Source organism: Hypanus sabinus, chromosome 19, assembly GCF_030144855.1.
Source record: "Hypanus sabinus isolate sHypSab1 chromosome 19, sHypSab1.hap1, whole genome shotgun sequence".
Lineage (NCBI taxonomy): Eukaryota > Metazoa > Chordata > Chondrichthyes > Myliobatiformes > Dasyatidae > Hypanus > Hypanus sabinus.
Window position 1 is genome coordinate 24451008 of NC_082724.1, and position 18619 is coordinate 24469626.

The following is an 18619-nucleotide window of genomic DNA, read 5'->3' on the forward strand; positions in this document are numbered from 1 at the left end:
GTCGATTCCAGCTCTTTCAGCAATACCATTAATCCCTTTCCCCTACTTAAGATATTTAGTCATGATTGGTAACTATGGACATTGAATTGCATTGCACATAAAGCACTGAGCTGCATAAATCAGGAGCCAATGCAGAAAAATAGGAGAATACCAATAAGTAATGGGAAAATACCGAGAAAACTGTTGCTACTCCATCCTGAAAATGACTTGATCGTGGCACAAGAGGCCATGGACCAACATGTCAGAATGGGAATAGGAATCGTAACCCTCTCACCAGACTCATTTCCAAACTCAGCTCATTAGCTGCTCTGCTGGCAGCCACGTGGCTCAGCAGTGACAAGGCCACTTTTCATAAACAATATATGCCTAGAGTAGGTAAGATTTGGAATTCAGCTGAACAGGAATGTCGTGACGTACCAATTAAAGAAACCTTGAATTGAGAGAATGCTGTGTAAATACTGCCCATATACAGTTATTGGTCGGCAAGAAATAACAGATCATACACCGTATAAAATTATAAAGAAGTTTATGTACCAATTTCAGCTTTATCATACAGTTAGTAAGAGAAAGAAAAGCAATAAAGGGGCCCATTACAGTTAAACATGTCTTAATGTGTACATGATCATTGGAGCTCATCTCTTCCAAAGCTAGGTATAACAGTTACTCACGGTGCAAAACCCACGGTCTACGTGAAGCACCCATCGCAGTCTGAACTTCTCTTGAAGTCCATCATGAACGAGCTGGCCCTCCTCCTTGGAGCCATTCCACTGCACAAAGCATTTCTTGCAGCTTCTCCTTCCACGGCATTCTGTGGCATATTCTTTTCATCCCGCTTCGCAGCTCCTGCCAAAAAGACCCCAAACCAGGAGACTGTCCATCATAAATCTCCCTCCGCCCCACCCTCTCTAGAAGTTTCTCCAGATCCCACCATCCTCATTGGCTGACAGCATTCCAAAGTTGAACAGCAGAGCTTCTTGCCTTTAACCAAAACATTCTACCAGCAGGACACACTGCTTTTTGCAAACAAAATTGTTAAAGTGAAATATCTACAGCATAGCAATAGAAATCTTAACCAGAATTAAAACTGTTGGCTCTCCACCCTGCAGTTCCATCTGGGTAGCCTCGAACCTAATGGCATAAAAGTTAATTTATTTCTGTTAAAATTTGTTTCCCTCTTCCTTCCCTTTTCTTTTATTCTCCCTCTGGCTTCTTAACCCTTCTTATCTGCATATCACCTCCTCCTCCTCCTCCTTTCCTTTCTCCCATGGTCCATTCTCCTCTCCTATCACCTTCCTCTTCAAGACTTTACCTTTCCCACCTGCCTGGCTTCACCTATCTCTTTCTCCTCCCTCCACCTTTTTATTCTGGGGCCTCTCCCCTTCCTTTCCAGTCCTGAAGAAGGATCTCAGCCCAAAACATCAACTATTTATTCAGTTCCATAGACACTGCCTGACCTGCTGAGTTCCTCCGGCAGTTTGTGTGTGTTGCTTTAGATTTCATGCATCTGCAGAATTTCTTGTGTTTAGACATGCAATCACTAAAACCATGGCATATTTTAAGAACAGTGTTTCCTTGTAATTGTAGTAATTATAGTGTTTGTGATTTATTTATGTTATAGTATGAAACAAATCAGACCATGTATATGGAACTGAAAGAAAAGCTGGAAAGAGCTCAGAAGGAAAATGAGTCCATCACAGAAGAACTTGAAGGTTGTAAGGAAAATCTAAAATTGTTGCAACAGAAGGGAAACAATGTAAGTCTCATAATCCCTTTTCTCTGCCTAGATTTCTGGAATGTTTTTACACATCTAGTTTCTTGAGTTTTGTTGTTATTTGAACTAATACACATTAAAGGATGCTTGTTAAGCATGATAAATCAATCCATGTACTATTTCCAGTCACTGCTGTATAAAATATTGCACATTATGGCTCATATTTTATCAGTTTCATTAAATAAAATTCTTCAATCTTTTCATGCCAAAATGATTAAATTGGTGTTGAAATTGTCTTTATGACTCATAGTTAGATATTTTTTCATGATATACTAATTACCTGTATGGGGCTCAATTTTCGACCTAAGTTGAGTTGAGATCATGGTTGTCCAAGTTTGTTCTTTTGCTGAGGGGCACCTTACCTTCATCTTTATTTTACCTTTTAACCTATTCTATTCTTAACTATTTGTGTTATTTCCCCTAAATAATAATTCACTAAATAATAATCAATTTCCAAATTTTAAATTGAGAAAATAAAAGTAAGCTTAAAACCTGGTCTCTGCTATTGAGCAAAACCAAGAGAAGAATCAGCTAGGGTGATTATCAGTGATCCCTGGCTGCCATGGTAACTTGTCAGTAATATAATTAGAGATTAGAACAAAATAAAATGGGGAGGAAATGCCTGTTGGCTGACTCTGATACCAAATTTATTTTCATATGTGTTTATACTTGTCTGGAGTAAAGCAGCTTTTATAATCTTGTACCATGACTATCTTGAATCAGCAAGGCAGCATATTCTCCAGCACCATGAAAACATTCCCACACACAGGAAACTCACTTGTTGCTCCATACATGGCTGAACTTGCACTTAATTGGTATGCTGTCATGTTATTGAGTTGTTTAAATTAAGTCAGAGTTTCAGTTACCTGTTATATTCTTAACATTTCATTAAGGAAACCTGCATTTTTCATGCTCAGATCAGTTGTTATCAACATGATCAGTTGGAAAGTAGGGTTGCAAGTAAATCAGAATCAGTGAAGAATAAAAAATGGGGACTTGGAATAGCTTTTCTGATTGTGCGACAAAAATGTTAAAATTAATCATTGGTTTCTGTTGGAGATTATGGGATTGATTTTATTTTGGAAATAGTTTCCAAACTATTTGGAAACAGCTTGTCCAATAAATTTCTGCTTACCAACGATATCAGAAGGCAACTACCATTTTAACCTTCAGTTGGGATGAGTGTGCAGTGACCCCATGCATCACCTGGGAATCTTGTGGAACTTTCCATTTGGGATGCCATGTCAGCGTCAATAAAATGTTGAATTTCGAAGGTTTTTGGATTTGGGAATTTTGGATAAGAAGTACTCGACCTGTAGCTGATTGAAGATTAAAAGCTGTTAAAATTTAAAAATCATTTCTATGTATCCACTTAATTACAATTTAAAAAGTCAGGAAATGTTTTTCATCAACCAAAATATATATCCAGGACAACATAAGCTAAAGAATTTGGACCTAAGCCTAACCTTAAGGAAAAGTAGTGAAATATTTTGCAGCACATTGTTTTGCAATGGATTTTCAAATCCATCTGAGAGTTGTGTTTTCTTACACTGTACATCACTTTGGCACAGTAAAGTTTATATCCCACCTGTATGTTCCCTGAAAGTCTCCACTGTGCATTCTGCTGCTTCGCACACAGTGACTGTGAATATCCCTTCCCTCCCTCAGCCTTCCACCATATTGCAACCTATCCCTGCTCTAGGCGTCGCCCTAATCCTGGCTTTCCTGTACTGGTGGTCCGGTTACCTATGGTAGATCAAGGTACACAGCTACAATTTTTGTCTGTGTGTTCCCCTAGTAATTTGTATCCCTTCACAAAATGCATGAACAGTTGTATGCATCTTTTACTTGCTGATATGTATCTTGCAGGGTCTTAATTTGTGTTAATTGTGCTTTATTTACTTAATTCTTACATGTTAAAGTATAAAGTCTGTGTTTTGTTAACTGTTTTCCAACGTTTTGCTCTAACATGCCACTAATGCCAGTCTAGCATGTCTGTTATCTGCCAAATATGGAATTGTTTTGTAGTGTTTATACTGAAAGATCATAATGGTGCAGCAGATTGGGATAACACTTGATTTAAGTATTTCTCGATTTATCAGTCCATATTTCAATGTGTTTCTAATAAACATTAAGATGAGTAAAGTTATCTCATGTCTGAATATTTAAGAAAAGCTGGAGAAATACAGATGGAAGTATGGAGTACAGTGGATGTATCTGTAAAGATAGACAAGACAAAATGGGACACTTCCGTAAATCTTGGCTAATGAGTCTTTAGATCAGCTACAAAATGTGAATATGTAATCATGCTCTGAGCATTATGAATTATTGTTTCATTTAAAATGTTGTTACTAATGATCAAAGTTACTTTATGAAAAAAATTGGTAATAAAGAGTGATTTGCACACATCTTAAGGTCAGAGATGTGCATCTACACTGAACTTAAACTTGTTTTACCCCAAACTGCTCCTTTATCCATTCAGAAAATTATGGTCCATGAAAGGTAAACTTGACATTTGTTTCAATTGCTCTTTTCAGGGAGGATTGTTCAAGTGGATGCCAGTGATGGCGGTGTTGGTTGCTGTGACAGTGGTAGTGTTATACCCAGCGTTGAATAGGGCCTCGCCCTGAATCTGCAAAATATGTCTACTACAGAATGTCCCCCTAATGGCATTGGCTTTTTTTCACCACAGGGGCAAGCAGATCTGTTTCCATCCTTTTTACCTCTAACAAAACACAGCTGTTTCAAAGTACAAAAGTAGGGTCTTTGCTTGAACTGTACAAAATGTAATTGTATATAGAGAGAATAAAAATCATGACTGGATTCTACTCTAGATAATGTTTTATTTGCAGTTTTCCATTATTTTAAAAAGGATTTCTTTGGGATATGTAAAGAATTGTGGTGGCCTAAACAAGGCTTCTTGGTACCAAAATTTAAAGAAATGTGGCATTCAATTTGGTTTAATTTCTGAGTTCTACTGTTTCCTTTAGCCATTGTGGTACAATTCCACCTGCTGATGCACATAGGCCCAAAGAGAAATTACTATGTGGTGGAGAAGTTTGAATCATCAACGATGCTATTTAAACTCCTGTTGAGTTTCAAAAATTAAATGTAATGCCTGGAAGACGTGCTTTTCATGGAATTTCGATGTATCCCAACATTTCCTAAACCTCCTGTTCACTAAAAAGTGTGAAGAAACAGTAGTAACTTGCATTCAATTATCGATTACTATCATAATTGATGTTTAACCTGGTGAAGGTAAGTGGACCACAGACCCTTCTACAGCACCATCCATGCTCCTTTGTGCATCAGTTGGTGGGAAGCTGTGTATCACTGAGTTTTAAAAAAAAGAATAAATGTTTATTTGTCCTCCCTAGGAATGGGGATATCTGTATTAGAGTTGAATGAAATATTTCTGATGCACAGGAGTGAGGTTTATGCTTCAAATGTTAGCCATGACTGGGACTCAAATCTGCAATCATAAAGCAGTGTAATGCTACTGCCTTAATCACTACATTCCCAGGACGAACCTTCAGCTGTCTTTCTGACAGCTGATATGTTCATTATAGGAGTCACACCAGCAAGCACTTTGTTTTGAAGCGAGTCACAGGAGAAAAATGGATTATCATCTTAATTTTTTCATGAAACTTAGCCAGTTGGATATTGCCTTATTTTAAAACTAATTCAACCACAGAAAGTCTGCAGTTGTACAATGTAACTACAAATATTGGTACAAGACTCAGTAGTAAGTCAAATGAAAAAGAACACTTTAAAATACAGCTTGTTTAAAATACTCTTGACAATAAAAATAGATCTTAAAGAACGTTGACAAATCTGCTATATAGTTTATCTTAAGCACGTTGAGGGTGAGTGTAGGGATTATTAGCTGTCCCTTTCATCTTGGGAAATTTCTTCTGTTTAAATGGTTGTGGGGCAAAGAAACACTTGTCTGTGTGGAAACAAGCAAATTTGCTCTAAAGTTGTTGGTCTGAGCAAATGTTTAAATTACTATTAAGTTATGGTATTCCACCTCAACTGCACATACATGTACACACACACACTCATGCCAGTGGTTCTTGGTACCTCCTGTACATAGGTTGTTTGCAAATATTGTTCTGATATGCTGAATTGCAGAAATGAATTTTTTAAAGTTAAATAATTGTTTTAAATCTATTTTGTAAAAAAGGTTGAAAAGTAAAGTAGAATTTCTGGAGTACAAATTAAAGTATTTGCACTAACATATGTGATGTGCATGATTTAATAAAATAAAGTTTGCTCTCCTTTGTGCATTTGAATTTATTGTTAAGTGAAGATACAGTACATTTTTATAGAGCTGTTAAAAATGTCTTTCAGTATGCAATGGCCTACCTTGTATTCTTGCATAGAATGTGAGTGTTATTATAAAGTACAGCACTTAATGCCTAACCCTAACTCTCCTTCAGAAATAGATGCTGAATTCCTTCTAGTAAAGTTGAGTTCCATGTGTTTGACCCAGTGTTGGTGAAATACTGAAGATTTATTTTCAAGCCAGGATGATGTGTGACTTGGGGGAGAAATGCAACAGTAATTTTTCCTCTGCGCTTGATTTTATAAGTGGTAGAGGTTGTAGAAACAGAAGGTACAATTCAAAGAAGCCTTGGTAAGTTGCGCAGCTGGTACACTAAGGGCCTATTCCACGAGTTGCTGCCAGTCAAGAAGGCTGCTTTTTCCTGAGTGTACCATATTTCTTTAAAGTTGATTTATCTAGACTCATTCAACCAAATAAAAAGGGAGTATTATAATTCTGACTTCTGATTTTGGGAGGTTTTGGAAACAAAAAGGTGCTGAGTCTTTTGCTTCATCATACCCATCTGTTTATCAGATCCAGGTATGCCCCTTTATTAGTGATGATCCAGAATGATAATTGTGGGGATTTTGATAATGATAATCTTATTGAACATCAGTAGGATGTCCTAAAGATAGTCACTGGCTTGCAATTGTGTGTTTCAAATGTTGCGTATCTGTCCATGGTTAAATGTTATGTAGGTCTTCTTGCATGAGGACGTGGATGGCTGAGCACTATGCAAGCATCATCCACCTTCTGATCTTATAGTATATGGAAGATGATCAGTGGATCGATCCAACAACAAAAATAGAATTTTGTGGAAATGTTCAGCATTGACCAGAAACATTTGACTCTTCTCTTTTCACATATGCTGCAAACCTTCTAAATATTTCCAGCATTTTCTGTTTTTGTTTCAGATTTCTATCCTCCCTAATATTTTTTGCTTTTGATTCAATATACAACAATTAGATTTAGGATTCCTTCATAAGGAACTCATACAACCATGTATTGGACCTGGAATCAATAACAATTGCAACCTTCCATCTTCATGCTGTCTATGACTGTTAGATCATGGAGGAGAGCAAGGAAAAGGAAATTATACAATATCATGGGAAAGAATTTCTGGGTGTTGTGTTGGCTCAAAATCTACCAAACCAGCTCAAAAGAGAGAACCTATTTAGAACTCAAACTATATACAAGTAAAATTTATATTTCATCTTTTGTACTGCTTTAAAAAAACATTAATCAAAAGATTATACTTGCCCATAGAATTGACTATCATTATTTGAAGAGATGGATAAAAGCTATATTACTGAGAAGGGAGGATCTATTTATTTAGGAATAGGTAGGCACTCAAAACAGTACAGACTAACAGTGGCATGCTAAAGTTTGGGCACCATTAGTCAAAATTTCTGTTACTGTGAATAGCTGAGCAAGTAAAAGATTACTTGATTTCCAAAAGGCATGAAGTTAAAAATGACACATTTCTTTTAATATTTTAAGCATGGTTACTTTTTTTATTTCTATCTTTTACAGTTTCAAAATAACAAAAAAGGAAAAGGGCCCAAAACAAAAGTTTGGGCACAGTAACACCCCCTTTGGCAAGTATCACAGCTTGTAAACGCTCTCTGTAGCCAGCTAGGAGTCTTTCAATGCTTGTTTGGGGGATTTTCACCCATTATTCCTTGCAAAAGGCTTCTTTTTCTGTGAGATTCTTGGGCCCTCTTGCATGCACTGCTCTTTTGAGGTCTATCCACAGATTTTTGATGATGTTTTAGGTCGGGGAACTACGAGGACCAGGGCAAAACCTTCAGCTTGTGCATCTTGAGATAGTCCATTGTGGATTTTGAGATGTGTTTAGGATCATTATCCTGTTGTAGAAGGCATCCTCTTTTCATCTTCAACTTTTTTTTTTACACAGACTGTGTGATGTTTGCTTCCAAAATTTGCTGGAAGCAATTGAATTAAAGCCCAAAGCATGATCGATCCACCCCCGTGCTTAACAGTTGGAGAGGTGTTCTTTTCATGAAATTCTGCACCCTTTTTCTCCAAACATACCTTTGTTCATTGCGGCCAAAAAGTTCTATTTCAACTTCATCAGTCCACAGGACTTGTTTCCAAACTGCATCAGGCTTGTTCAGATGTTCCTTTGCAAACTTCCGACACTGAATTTTGTGGTGAGGACACAGGAAAGGTTTTCTTTTGGTGACTCTTCCATGGAGGTCATATTTGTGCAGGTGTTGCTGCACAGTAGAACAGTGCACCACCACTTCAGTCTGCTAAATCTTACTGAAGGTCTTTTGCAGTCAAATAGGGTTTTGATTTTCCTTTCCAGCAATCCTACGAGCAGTTCTTTCGGAAAGTTTTCTTGGTCTTCCAGACCTCAATTTGACCTCCACCATTCCTGTTAACTGCCATTTCTGAATCACATTATGAACTGAACTGAGGAAACGGCTACCTGAAAATGCTTTGCCATCTTCTTATAACCTTCTCTTGTTTTGAGGGCAAAATTTAATTTTCAGAGTGCTAGGCAGCTGCTTAGAGGAACCCATGACTGCTAATTGTTGGGACGAGGTTTGAGGAGTCAGGGTATTTATAAAGCTTTGAAATTTACATCACCTGGCCTTTCCTAACGATGATTGTGAACAAGCCATAGCCCTAACAAGCTAAGTTAAGGTTTGAGGCCTTGGTAAAAGCTATGAGAGCTCAAATCTCTTGGGGTGCCCAAACTTTTGCATGGTGCTCCTTTCCTTTTTTTCACTCTAAAATTGTACAAAACAAAAATAATACACTAATCTTGCTTAAAATGTTGAAAAGAATGTTTCATATTTAACTTTATGACTTTTGGAAATCATCTTCTACTCACTTAACTATTCACGGTAACAGAAATTTCGACCGGGATGCCCAAACTTTTAAATCATTGAATGGAGTACTGAAATGGCATTGGAAACTGATAATCTGAGGTTGACATTGATAGGAATGAAGTATTTGCATTTAAGAAATTGAATGTTTCAATCAATTGTCACTATCTACATCAAAACAGTTTTACAATTTAACTTGAGACATTAAATTAACAAATAATGTTCTGTGTTTAAACATTTTACATTTTATCAATACCTTCCCACTTCATGGGAAGTTGAGGCATTGTCTTTTGTTCTGCCGAAAGTGAGAGGGAGGAAAACTACTAAAACAGTTCACAATCAGTTTGATATCTGTTCTATTAAAGTAGCTAAGGAAGTGTGAGAGTGAAATGCAGTTGAAACATTTAACTGCTAAGTAGACTCACACAAGTACTATTTGTGCCAACTCTGGTAATTATAATTGCAAGGGAATTTCTACAGTGATCTGGTATGTGATGAGCCATCAATGGATTTTGTCTTTAAGATTGTTTGCATATGTAACAAAGGCTAATAGATTTATATTAAATGTAAGACTTTGGTATTCAATTTTGATAATTACCAGATCTTAGTGTTCATTTCTAATGGAATATATATCATATGATATCCAATGGAAAAATATAATCCAAATATTTTAACTCTTCAAATTCAATGTTTCAGTTTTAATTTACACCCTGGTTTCATTCATGACTGTAAATGGACGAAATGGTAGAATGTTCTGACGAAAGTGATGTCTTCTCGAAATACTGTTAAAATAATGCTCTATTTCTTGTTCAGATATTCCAAAATCCATATTCTCACAAAGTGCGTTCCATTCTGTTTCACTGTCAACAACCTCTTCTCCTTCCTGTGGCACAAAAACATTGGAGTAGGTGGATGGGGGCCTTCGCTGAGTATATTCAGTTACAGCTAAATCCATGTGTTCAAGGTTCAAAAGGTCCTGTTCTGTCCAGAAAACTGTTGATGGGTGGCTCTGAGATGCTTCAGCTCTCGGTGTTGAAGTAGTTTGATCTTCCAAAACATGATCCAAACAGGTACAACTTTTGCAAAGATATAGAAAAATATTTAAGGAATACAAACATCAACAAATACCTGGAACAATGTTTTCAATATCAATGACTCATTTGTTATGTATATTAAATATAAAGTTACAATACAAGGTATATATCCTTGAAATATCAATATTCTTGGAAACACTAAAATTAATCCTACCACTTTAATAAAACACAATAAACTTTAAATACATGTTATAACTCTGCAGCTGAGTATTGGGATAAATCGTGCTCCATGATCGTATGTGAAAATTGCACTACACTATTGCCAAAGCATCTCTAGCTCACTGAAAATTAACTATTCAGGTGAGGATTCTCATTCCTTAAGCTATTATCTTTTCTTTGTATATCCAGTTTTTACTTTCTTATCCTACATTTCATTTTCCCTCTTTTTTTCTGTAACTGATCTAACATTCTAACACTTGCATTTCCTGTTTCAGACAATGTTCCGTTCAATTAACAATCCTTCAATCTGACTTGTGGGTCACAGTGTAGGTAGCAAAAGCTGCACATGCTGAAGGACTGAAATTTTTTTAAAAAATACTTAATACGTCAGGCTGCACCGGCAGAAATAGAAACAGATTTAATGTTTCAAATCAAAGATTCGGTTCCTCCTTTTGCAGCTATTGTCTGCTCTGATGAGTGTTTCCATCTTTTTCTGCATTTTTTGCTACATCCAGTCCATACAGATAGCAGTGCCATTTACTTTGAATAAATCCAGTGCACTACCTTGCAGCAGATAAATGAGCAGAGGCAAGTCTAATTCATGGTGAATGTCATTTATTAACAGCCTTTATGGAATTCTCCACTAATGTTTTGCTTCCATTTAAAAGTGCTGGTAAATATTTTAAATGGTAAGTGTTTGTAATTAGTGGTGTGCTTTGTAGACTAGGTAGTGTTGCAGTAAGAATTCCTGTGTTAATTTGTGCAGTGTGTCACCTTACAAGACAGACTGGACCTTGCAGGCTACTGCAGGTCCTAAAATCCTTTATAAAGTACATTGTAAATATGTAGAGAAAGATCTACAGTCACTAATAATCAATTTAAAATGTTAAATTACAGTTTTTGGGGATTTTGTGGAAATCAAACCAGCTGTGAAACCTGCTGGAAAGGACATAGGTTTGTGTTATGTACAGTGTCTACCTTAAAAATCAGTTTGCATAATTTAGAGAGCTATGGATTACTTAGTTTCCTCATCTTCAGTATTTCACTAAGAAAAAAATTCCAAGACAGCCAATGCTCATGTACGAAAAACAGAGTATTTAGGAACTGATAAAGCCAGTCTAGAGTTACAGTTCTTCCAGGTAGTATTCACAGCAATCAAGTTGGTATTATTTGCATGAATGTTAGTAAAGCTATTGATAATTGTGCCAAAACTGCTGATAAGTTGTATATCATAAATCCACAATTTTATATCCAGGTTCCCACTGTATCCTAATATATTTAAATTAAAATATATTGCATTCACATGGCCATAGGATTGACTTCGATGCCACAAAACTGTGCTGCACCAATGGCTTTTGGGACCACCTGGTGAAGGAAGCCATTGTGAAGTAAAACCAGAGAAAAATAATTTTAACAAAGGCGAAGGCCTTGCTCTAAATTGAAGGGATTAGATAGGATGGATGGATGTGGAGAGGATGTTTCCTATGGTAGGGGTATCCAAAACTAGAGGGCACAGCCTCAAAATTGAGGGGTGACCTTTTAGAAAGGAGGTAAGGAGTAATTTTCTTTTTAGCCAGAGAGTGGTGAATCTGTGGAATGCTCTGCCACAGACTGCAGTGGAGGCCCAGTCCATGGGTATACTTAAGTGGAAGTTGATAGTTTCCTAATCAATCAAAGCATCAAAGGATATGGTAAGAAGGCAGGTGTATGGGGTTGAGTGGGATCAGCCATACTGGAATGGCAGAGTACACTTGATGGGCTGAATGGCCTAATTCTGCTCTTTTGTCTTGCAGTCCAAATAAGAACTGGAATTCAGTTGTAAACAATGTGTGACAGTTAAACCCGATTGAATGAGGACTAACTACTCAGGAGGGATGGACAACAGGGCTCAGTTTGTCTGTCTACACGCACACGCACACCCAGCCACCACTGGACCAAACCTAACCAGATGTCTTCCCTGATGAAGATAGCAGAGTTTGTCATTGAAACATCCATTAAAATTTACCTGGCTGGAAGCTCGAAGAGTTTAATCTTTTAAATACATATTCTCAGAAACAAAACCACAACCTCCTCTCTCCATGCCTCCACAGTTTTACCATCTGATGCTCCCATGCCTGCTTCCTCTTTTCTCCCTTCCTCAGACTTTATCTGTGTTTTAAAGCATTTCACCTAAAACCTTCCAATGTCACTGCCATTCTTAAACCCTAAAATAAGTAGCAGGAAAATTGTGATTGACGAAACAAAGTCAACTACAATGTACAGGTATCATGTAATACTAGAGATGGAAATTCCAGTAGCAGCTGTTAATACTGATTAACACATTAAACAGTTTCCAACATAAAAATGAGCAATAGATTTAAATAAATACACAATACATTACCAAAGCAGCACCAAAATGGATATGTATGTACATTTGGTCAAGTCAAGATAGTATACGAATTCTGTGTCTGGAGTAGCTAATATATCTCAGCGAGTAGACAATAAACAATGGCCAAGTCAATGATCCCTATTCCCTTAAACATACAAAACTGTGCCTTATTTGAAAGATTAAGAAAAACAAGACTTCAAACGTGAAAAATCAGAAGTGTAAATGATGTCCACGTACGATATGTAATTGGATGCAAATAAGATGTTGCTTCAAAACAAAACAGCTAACAAAACAGTAAGTTGAGAACTATTTCAGAAAAACTGAAAATTAAAGACCTCTCAGCCAATTCAAGTTAAAGCTCCACTAGATAACATTTTTACTATTTACTTCATGTAGAGTACTTTCATCTGGGAATGAAAAGTCTCAGGTTTTGGCTAATACTTTTAGATAGTGTGTGGTCTGTAAAAAAAAGAATAATTAGGGAAAACATACTTTGCACCCTCATTTATTGAAAGACTAACCTAAGGGAGCCATTGATCATTGTTGGATAATTAGAAAAATGAGAAATATGCTGGTTGCCATGGCGACATGCTATTTTGCTTCTTCTCCTACGTATTTCTATTGGCGTCTTTTCCCTTTCCGATTTGGCATTCTGTTCCTCCAAGAGAGCATTCAACTTTCTAAGGAAGAGGAAAAAGAGTCTTTAGTAGAAAACAACGATGCAGTCTACATTCAAAAATGCTTATTTTCTGGTTAATGTGCAGATATTATTTTGGTGTGCTATGTAAATACAATCACAATTCCCTCTTTCTATAAACAAAGCACTGTTTTACATCCTATAAGAATAATAAACACTTTAAAAACTGAAAACAGTTGGCATCTATTGAGAGATGAATTGACAATTCAAGTGATGCTTCTGTTTGGAACAGTCAATATTAAAAATGGAACAAAGGAGTGGGAGTGTGATATGCAAATTCTCATCTTGTGCAGAGCAAAGTTGATTGCATCAGTGTTCCATCTCAGTATAGAGGAAATGCTATATTAGTTTAAACTCAAATTTCTACAGATGTACCTTGGAGAGCATTCTAACTGGCTGGATTCTAACACCATCTGGTATGGAGGGGCCTCTGCTCAGGATCGTAAAAAACAGCACAAAGTTGTAAACATGAGCACTAGCCTCCCCGGCTCCAAAAATAGGAGGCATTCATCATTAAGGACCCCATCACTCAAGGACATGCCCTTTTCTCATTGTTACCATCGAGGAGGAGGAACAGGTTTCTGAAGACACTCAATGTTTCAGGAACAGCTTCTTCCCCTTCACCATCAGATTTCTGAATGGACAATGAGCCCATGAACACTACTTAAGCATTTTTCCTCTTTTTGAACTAATTGTTCAATTTTTTAATATACTTTTTGTAATTTATCATTTTCATCATTACGTATTGCAATGTACTGCTGTCGCAAAGCAACAAATTTTGTAACGTATGCCACTGATATTAAATCCAATTCTGAATCTGAAGAAATACTTTGTCTCATCCAGTAAAATACTTTGAACTCTCAATATTAGTGTGGTCAAAGGGGATGGCCAAATGGTGAATTTCCTCTTTGCACAGCAAGATTCCAGAGAAGTAGTAAGTGGAATGGCAGAGAATGAAGGTGTCACACAAGAAAGAGTTCATGGAGGAATTAGGGGAGATGGTCAGATTGAAAGATAATCTGGTAAATATGGACTTCGGGCACCCAAAAGGTGTAGAGAAGAATGTTTCTGTGAAGAGAGGGCTGGAAGTTTGAGACATAATTAGTTCTCAGTTTCACTTTGTGAGGGCAGACCTCCGATAACAAATACATTACATCTGCTGCTAATGATAGAATGGGAGGAAAAGAACAAGGAGTGTGGGTATGAATAATCCACTTGACAAGTTGAAATAAGACAATATATTTGAAAGATACAGAATTGGTAGATTCCAGCCAATGGAATAAAGTTCTCCGGGTGTACTGACAAGGTCATCTATGGGATAGTATAATAGGATAAGACACAAGAGAATGAGAGCAGGGCATGTTTTGCAGAAAGGCAGGCTAACTTTAAGTCTGGACTTCAAGGGTGAGCTCAAGGTGGTGGATGAAGAATGTTTGGTGAACTATCCAAGGGGGGAAAAAAGATCTTACCGATTGTCCTGGTGTAGGATAAACTAAAACAAAAATATTCCCTGTAATGTGGTGTGCGCAGAGTGCTGGTGGTTTTGCGGTAGTCACATTGTTAATAAGCTCTTCTGCATCTTACTGAACTACAAAGTTCAATTTACTAGCTCACAGACAGCAGTTTGATTAGAAGAACAGTTTCCAACACAGATTGTTATTCTGAATTTATCATCAGTAAACTTAGTAGTAATTTAAATAACTAAGCATGCAAGACCTAAATTATGTTGCTGTCCTGTAAAAATTCTCGGCTCTTACTCGTCTAACCAGTGAATGCATCGATTGTCAAACACCACTAGGGGTAGCTATTTATGATGCCATGAACACCTTGTCTTCATAGACTCAAAACAAGTTCAACTTCTGAACTTTCTTACAAGCCCCCTTAGATACAACTAATGCTCTGAAACAATGTCTGATGACCTAAGAATTAATGTCTTACCTTCTTTCGTTGCAGTCAAAGAGAACAAATCCACCTGCAGCTCCATATCCCAATAAGCACAGAAAAGGCCACAATATGGAGTTCATCGCTATGCCCCATGTCAGCTGTAAGATTTATATTGTCAATGATTAAACACCAAGAAAGAAATCTAGAGGGAAATTAATTAATAACATTTGTTCACAATTATTTAACATTCCAGCACTTTTACCAGAGCTTTTAGTTTTATTTGTGTAAGTAGGAATATGTGTGTGTTGTAATCCACTATTTACAGATCTCCATCCATTTTCTCCTGTAAAATATTCTTTTTGAGACCTATGAACACAAGCTCTGCCAGTCCAATTGCAGTTACATACACATGTCCAATGTTCATATTGATGGGCTGTCAATAGATTTTATATTGAAAGCTTGCACATTGTGGTTTTGAGCCCATTGCCAATATAAATTTCCTTTCGTTCTTACATCATTTCCTATGTGTTTTCCCTCTATTGTTTTACTGTGTCCTTGGCCACAGACTCTATGCTTGCATAGCAATAAAAGTATTTATGCCCTTGGCTTCCTATACAACGTTGTTGTATTTCCCGAACATCTGTTTTCATGTAAGAGAATTACTGATGAAATCCAATGTAATTTTCCTGTATTTTACCACATAAAATCCATGTGAGGAATTTTTTCTGAGGTTGGTTTTGAGATCAATGGCAATTTTGAACAAAGGCTTCAATGCATTAGTTTCTATCTAGCCTACCTGCTTTTTCCTGATCACTTCGTGTGGCTTTGCGGGATTGTAGAAGCATGGAAAGGAGGTGTTTATCTAAAATGGAACGGGACAAGTAATACCAGTCAAAAACTCTAAGAGGTGACAGCTTATCAAATACAAAATGAGACTCTTAACTTCAGGTCATCAATCACATATTGTACAATAAATAGTATCAACTTACTTAAAGTTTGTGTATTTGTATTTATATTGTTTAGAAAATAAAGGAGTTACAGTAATTTATTTAAAAATATATTAAAAAGGTGATAGGCCAAATTTAAACTATGCTCACCAAGGTGAAATGGAATGAAACAAATGCCTTTTATGAGGAGGCAAATCGTAAACAAGTAATAAAAGGGGGAGAGTGGTTGATTAGGGACCTCATAGGAAATCTTTTCACAGAGAGGTACTAAGTAAGCACTTTGCATTCATCCTAACCAAGGAAGACAATTCGGCTGAAGTTGTCATAAAGGTAGAAGTACTAGGTAGGCAAATAGTTCATTTAAGAAAAGGAAGCACCAGAAAATATGGCTCCACCAAATGCCAGAGGTCCTCTTGGCATGTATCCAAGTCAATATGGGCAAGAAATTCCAGAGATAATTGCTAGAGGTTTCCAGTCTTCCTGTGACATGGAGTTAGTACCAGAGGCTCGGGGAAATGCAAATGCTATCAACTTTTCTCAAAACAAGTTGTAAAGGTAAAACAAGCAGCAACAATTTAGTTAGTCCGATTTGAGGTGAGATGATTGCCGGAAACAATAATTCTGGCAAGGTGAATAGCCACTTGGAAAATGGGGGAATTCTAGACATGGAGGTGGAGAAAGTAGATGGATAAGGATCTAAATGAATACATAGGTATTCACCAAGGAGAAGGCCATGGGTGATGGTACGAACAGGGAGGGGTATGTTAATGTTAAAAAATAAGAGTTAAGTGTCTTGAAAAGAGGAATAGAGTGGAGAGCCAGCACCTCTTCCCCAGGGCACCACTGCTCAATAGAAGAGGACATGGCTTTAAGGTAAGGAGTGGGAAGTTCAAGGGGGATATTAGAGGACGGTTTTTTACTCAGAGAGTGGTTGCTGCGTGGAATGCACTGCCTGAGTCTGTGGTGGAGGCAGATACACTAGTGAAACTTAAGAGACTACTAGACAGGTATATGGAGGAGTTTAAGGTGGGGGGGGGGCGATATATGGGAGGCAGAGTTTAAAGGTCAGCACAACATTGTGGGCTGAAGGGCCAGTACTGTACTATTCTATGTTCTATGAAAAATATTTAAAATATAGGTAAGTCCACAGAACTTGAATGAATCTATCCCAGGATACCAAGGGAGGGAGACAATGGAAAAGATTGCTGGAGCCTTGACAGCGATCTTCGAATCCTCTTTAGCCACAGGAGAGATCCCAAAAGAATGAAGAATAGCCAATGTTGTTCCTTTGAGAAAGGCATAAAGTCAGGAAACTACAGATTGGTGAGCCAAGTGATGTCAGTCATAGTTAAGTTATTGGAGAAGATTCTTAGGAACAGAGTTTATTCACATTTGGAAAAGCATGGACACCAGGGATCATCAGCACGGCTTTATGTGGGGGAGGTCCTGTCTCACAAACTTGATTTAGAGTCTTTGAGAAAGTGGCAGTGAATGTTATTTACATGAACTTAAGTATTTTTATATATTTGATTCTTTGTTTGTTGGGGTACAGTGCAGAGTCAGCCCTTTGAGCCTCACTGCCTAGCAACCCTCGTTTTAACCCTAGCCTAACCACAGGACAATTTACAAAGACCAATTGACTGACCAACCGGTACGTCTTTGGGCTGAGGGAGCAGAAACTGGAGCACCTGGATGAAATCCAAGTGGTCACAGGGTGAACATACAAATTCCTTACAGGCAGCTTGATGAATTGAACTGTACTGTAAAGCCTTGTGCTAACTGCTACAATAGTATGCCACATATTACTTGTTCTGGTACTGCTTCATGTTCTACCTTAGCTTGTATTGTTTTTGTTGGAGTATCAGAGGCAGAAGTATATCACTTTATGTGAAGCATGGGTAGGGTAGACATAGACAGTGCCTTGATGTAGGGTTTTGGCCCATGATGTCGACTATTTATTCCTTTCCACAGATGCTGTCTGACCTGCAGAGTTCCTCCAGAACTCTGGATTTCCAGCACCTGCACAATCTCGTATTTACAGGTAGGGTAGATAATGAAAATCTGGTTTTTAGGTTCAAAATGTCAAATACCAGAGCACACAGCTTTAAAGTGAAGGAGATGCAAGTTAATGTTTCTTACACCACAAATGGTAGTTGCCTGGAGTATGCATTGGTCAATGCATCAAGACCTTGAGGACACAGGGTAAGGAGACCGGTGCAGAAACAAGGGTGTCATGGGGATTTTCTTTTCATATAGCATGTGGACATAAACTGCTAAGTAGATCAGCACGACCAGAGTCAAAGAGGCATTGGTAAGTAATTGAAAAAAAGCAATTGATAGGGCTTTGAGGGTTTATGTTTCTATTAAAATGGAGGGTTATGTAGGAGGGAAAGGTTAGATTGATCTCAGAATAGGTTAAACGGTCAACACAAGATTGTGGGCCAAAGGAACTGTACTGTGCTGTAAAGTTTACGTTCTATAACTTGAACTGGACTACTCTTTCAAACAGATGCA

The 18619-nt window shown here is 37.4% G+C and overlaps 2 protein-coding genes across 11 annotated transcripts in view; one reads left to right on the top strand and one right to left on the bottom strand.

Moving 5' to 3' along the window:
- Positions 1-4594, top strand: part of slmapa (sarcolemma associated protein a) — a 190373-nt gene extending 185779 nt beyond the window's left edge. For 3 of the 5 annotated variants that reach the window (XM_059944198.1, XM_059944201.1, XM_059944202.1), the window contains 2 exons: positions 1619-1753; positions 4309-4594. In XM_059944198.1, coding sequence (XP_059800181.1) covers positions 1619-1753; positions 4309-4401 — 228 coding nt within the window. In that variant the 3' untranslated portion in view covers positions 4402-4594. Of the gene's footprint in view, positions 1-1618; positions 1754-3439; positions 3533-4308 lie in introns of all 5 variants that reach the window. The other 2 variants (XM_059944200.1, XM_059944203.1) reach the window with 1 other exon arrangement.
- LOC132377813 (uncharacterized) overlaps positions 1760-18619 on the bottom strand; it is a 64491-nt gene continuing 47631 nt past the window's right edge. For 4 of the 6 annotated variants that reach the window (XM_059944207.1, XM_059944206.1, XM_059944204.1 and 1 more), the window contains 4 exons: positions 15955-16020; positions 15213-15316; positions 13099-13257; positions 4744-10032 (listed from right to left, as the gene is read on the bottom strand). In XM_059944207.1, the coding sequence (XP_059800190.1) occupies positions 9660-10032; positions 13099-13257; positions 15213-15316; positions 15955-16020 (702 nt within the window). In that variant the 3' untranslated portion in view covers positions 4744-9659. Of the gene's footprint in view, positions 3091-4743; positions 10033-13098; positions 13258-15212; positions 15317-15954; positions 16021-18619 lie in introns of those variants that run through there. The other 2 variants (XR_009506774.1, XM_059944208.1) reach the window with 2 other exon arrangements.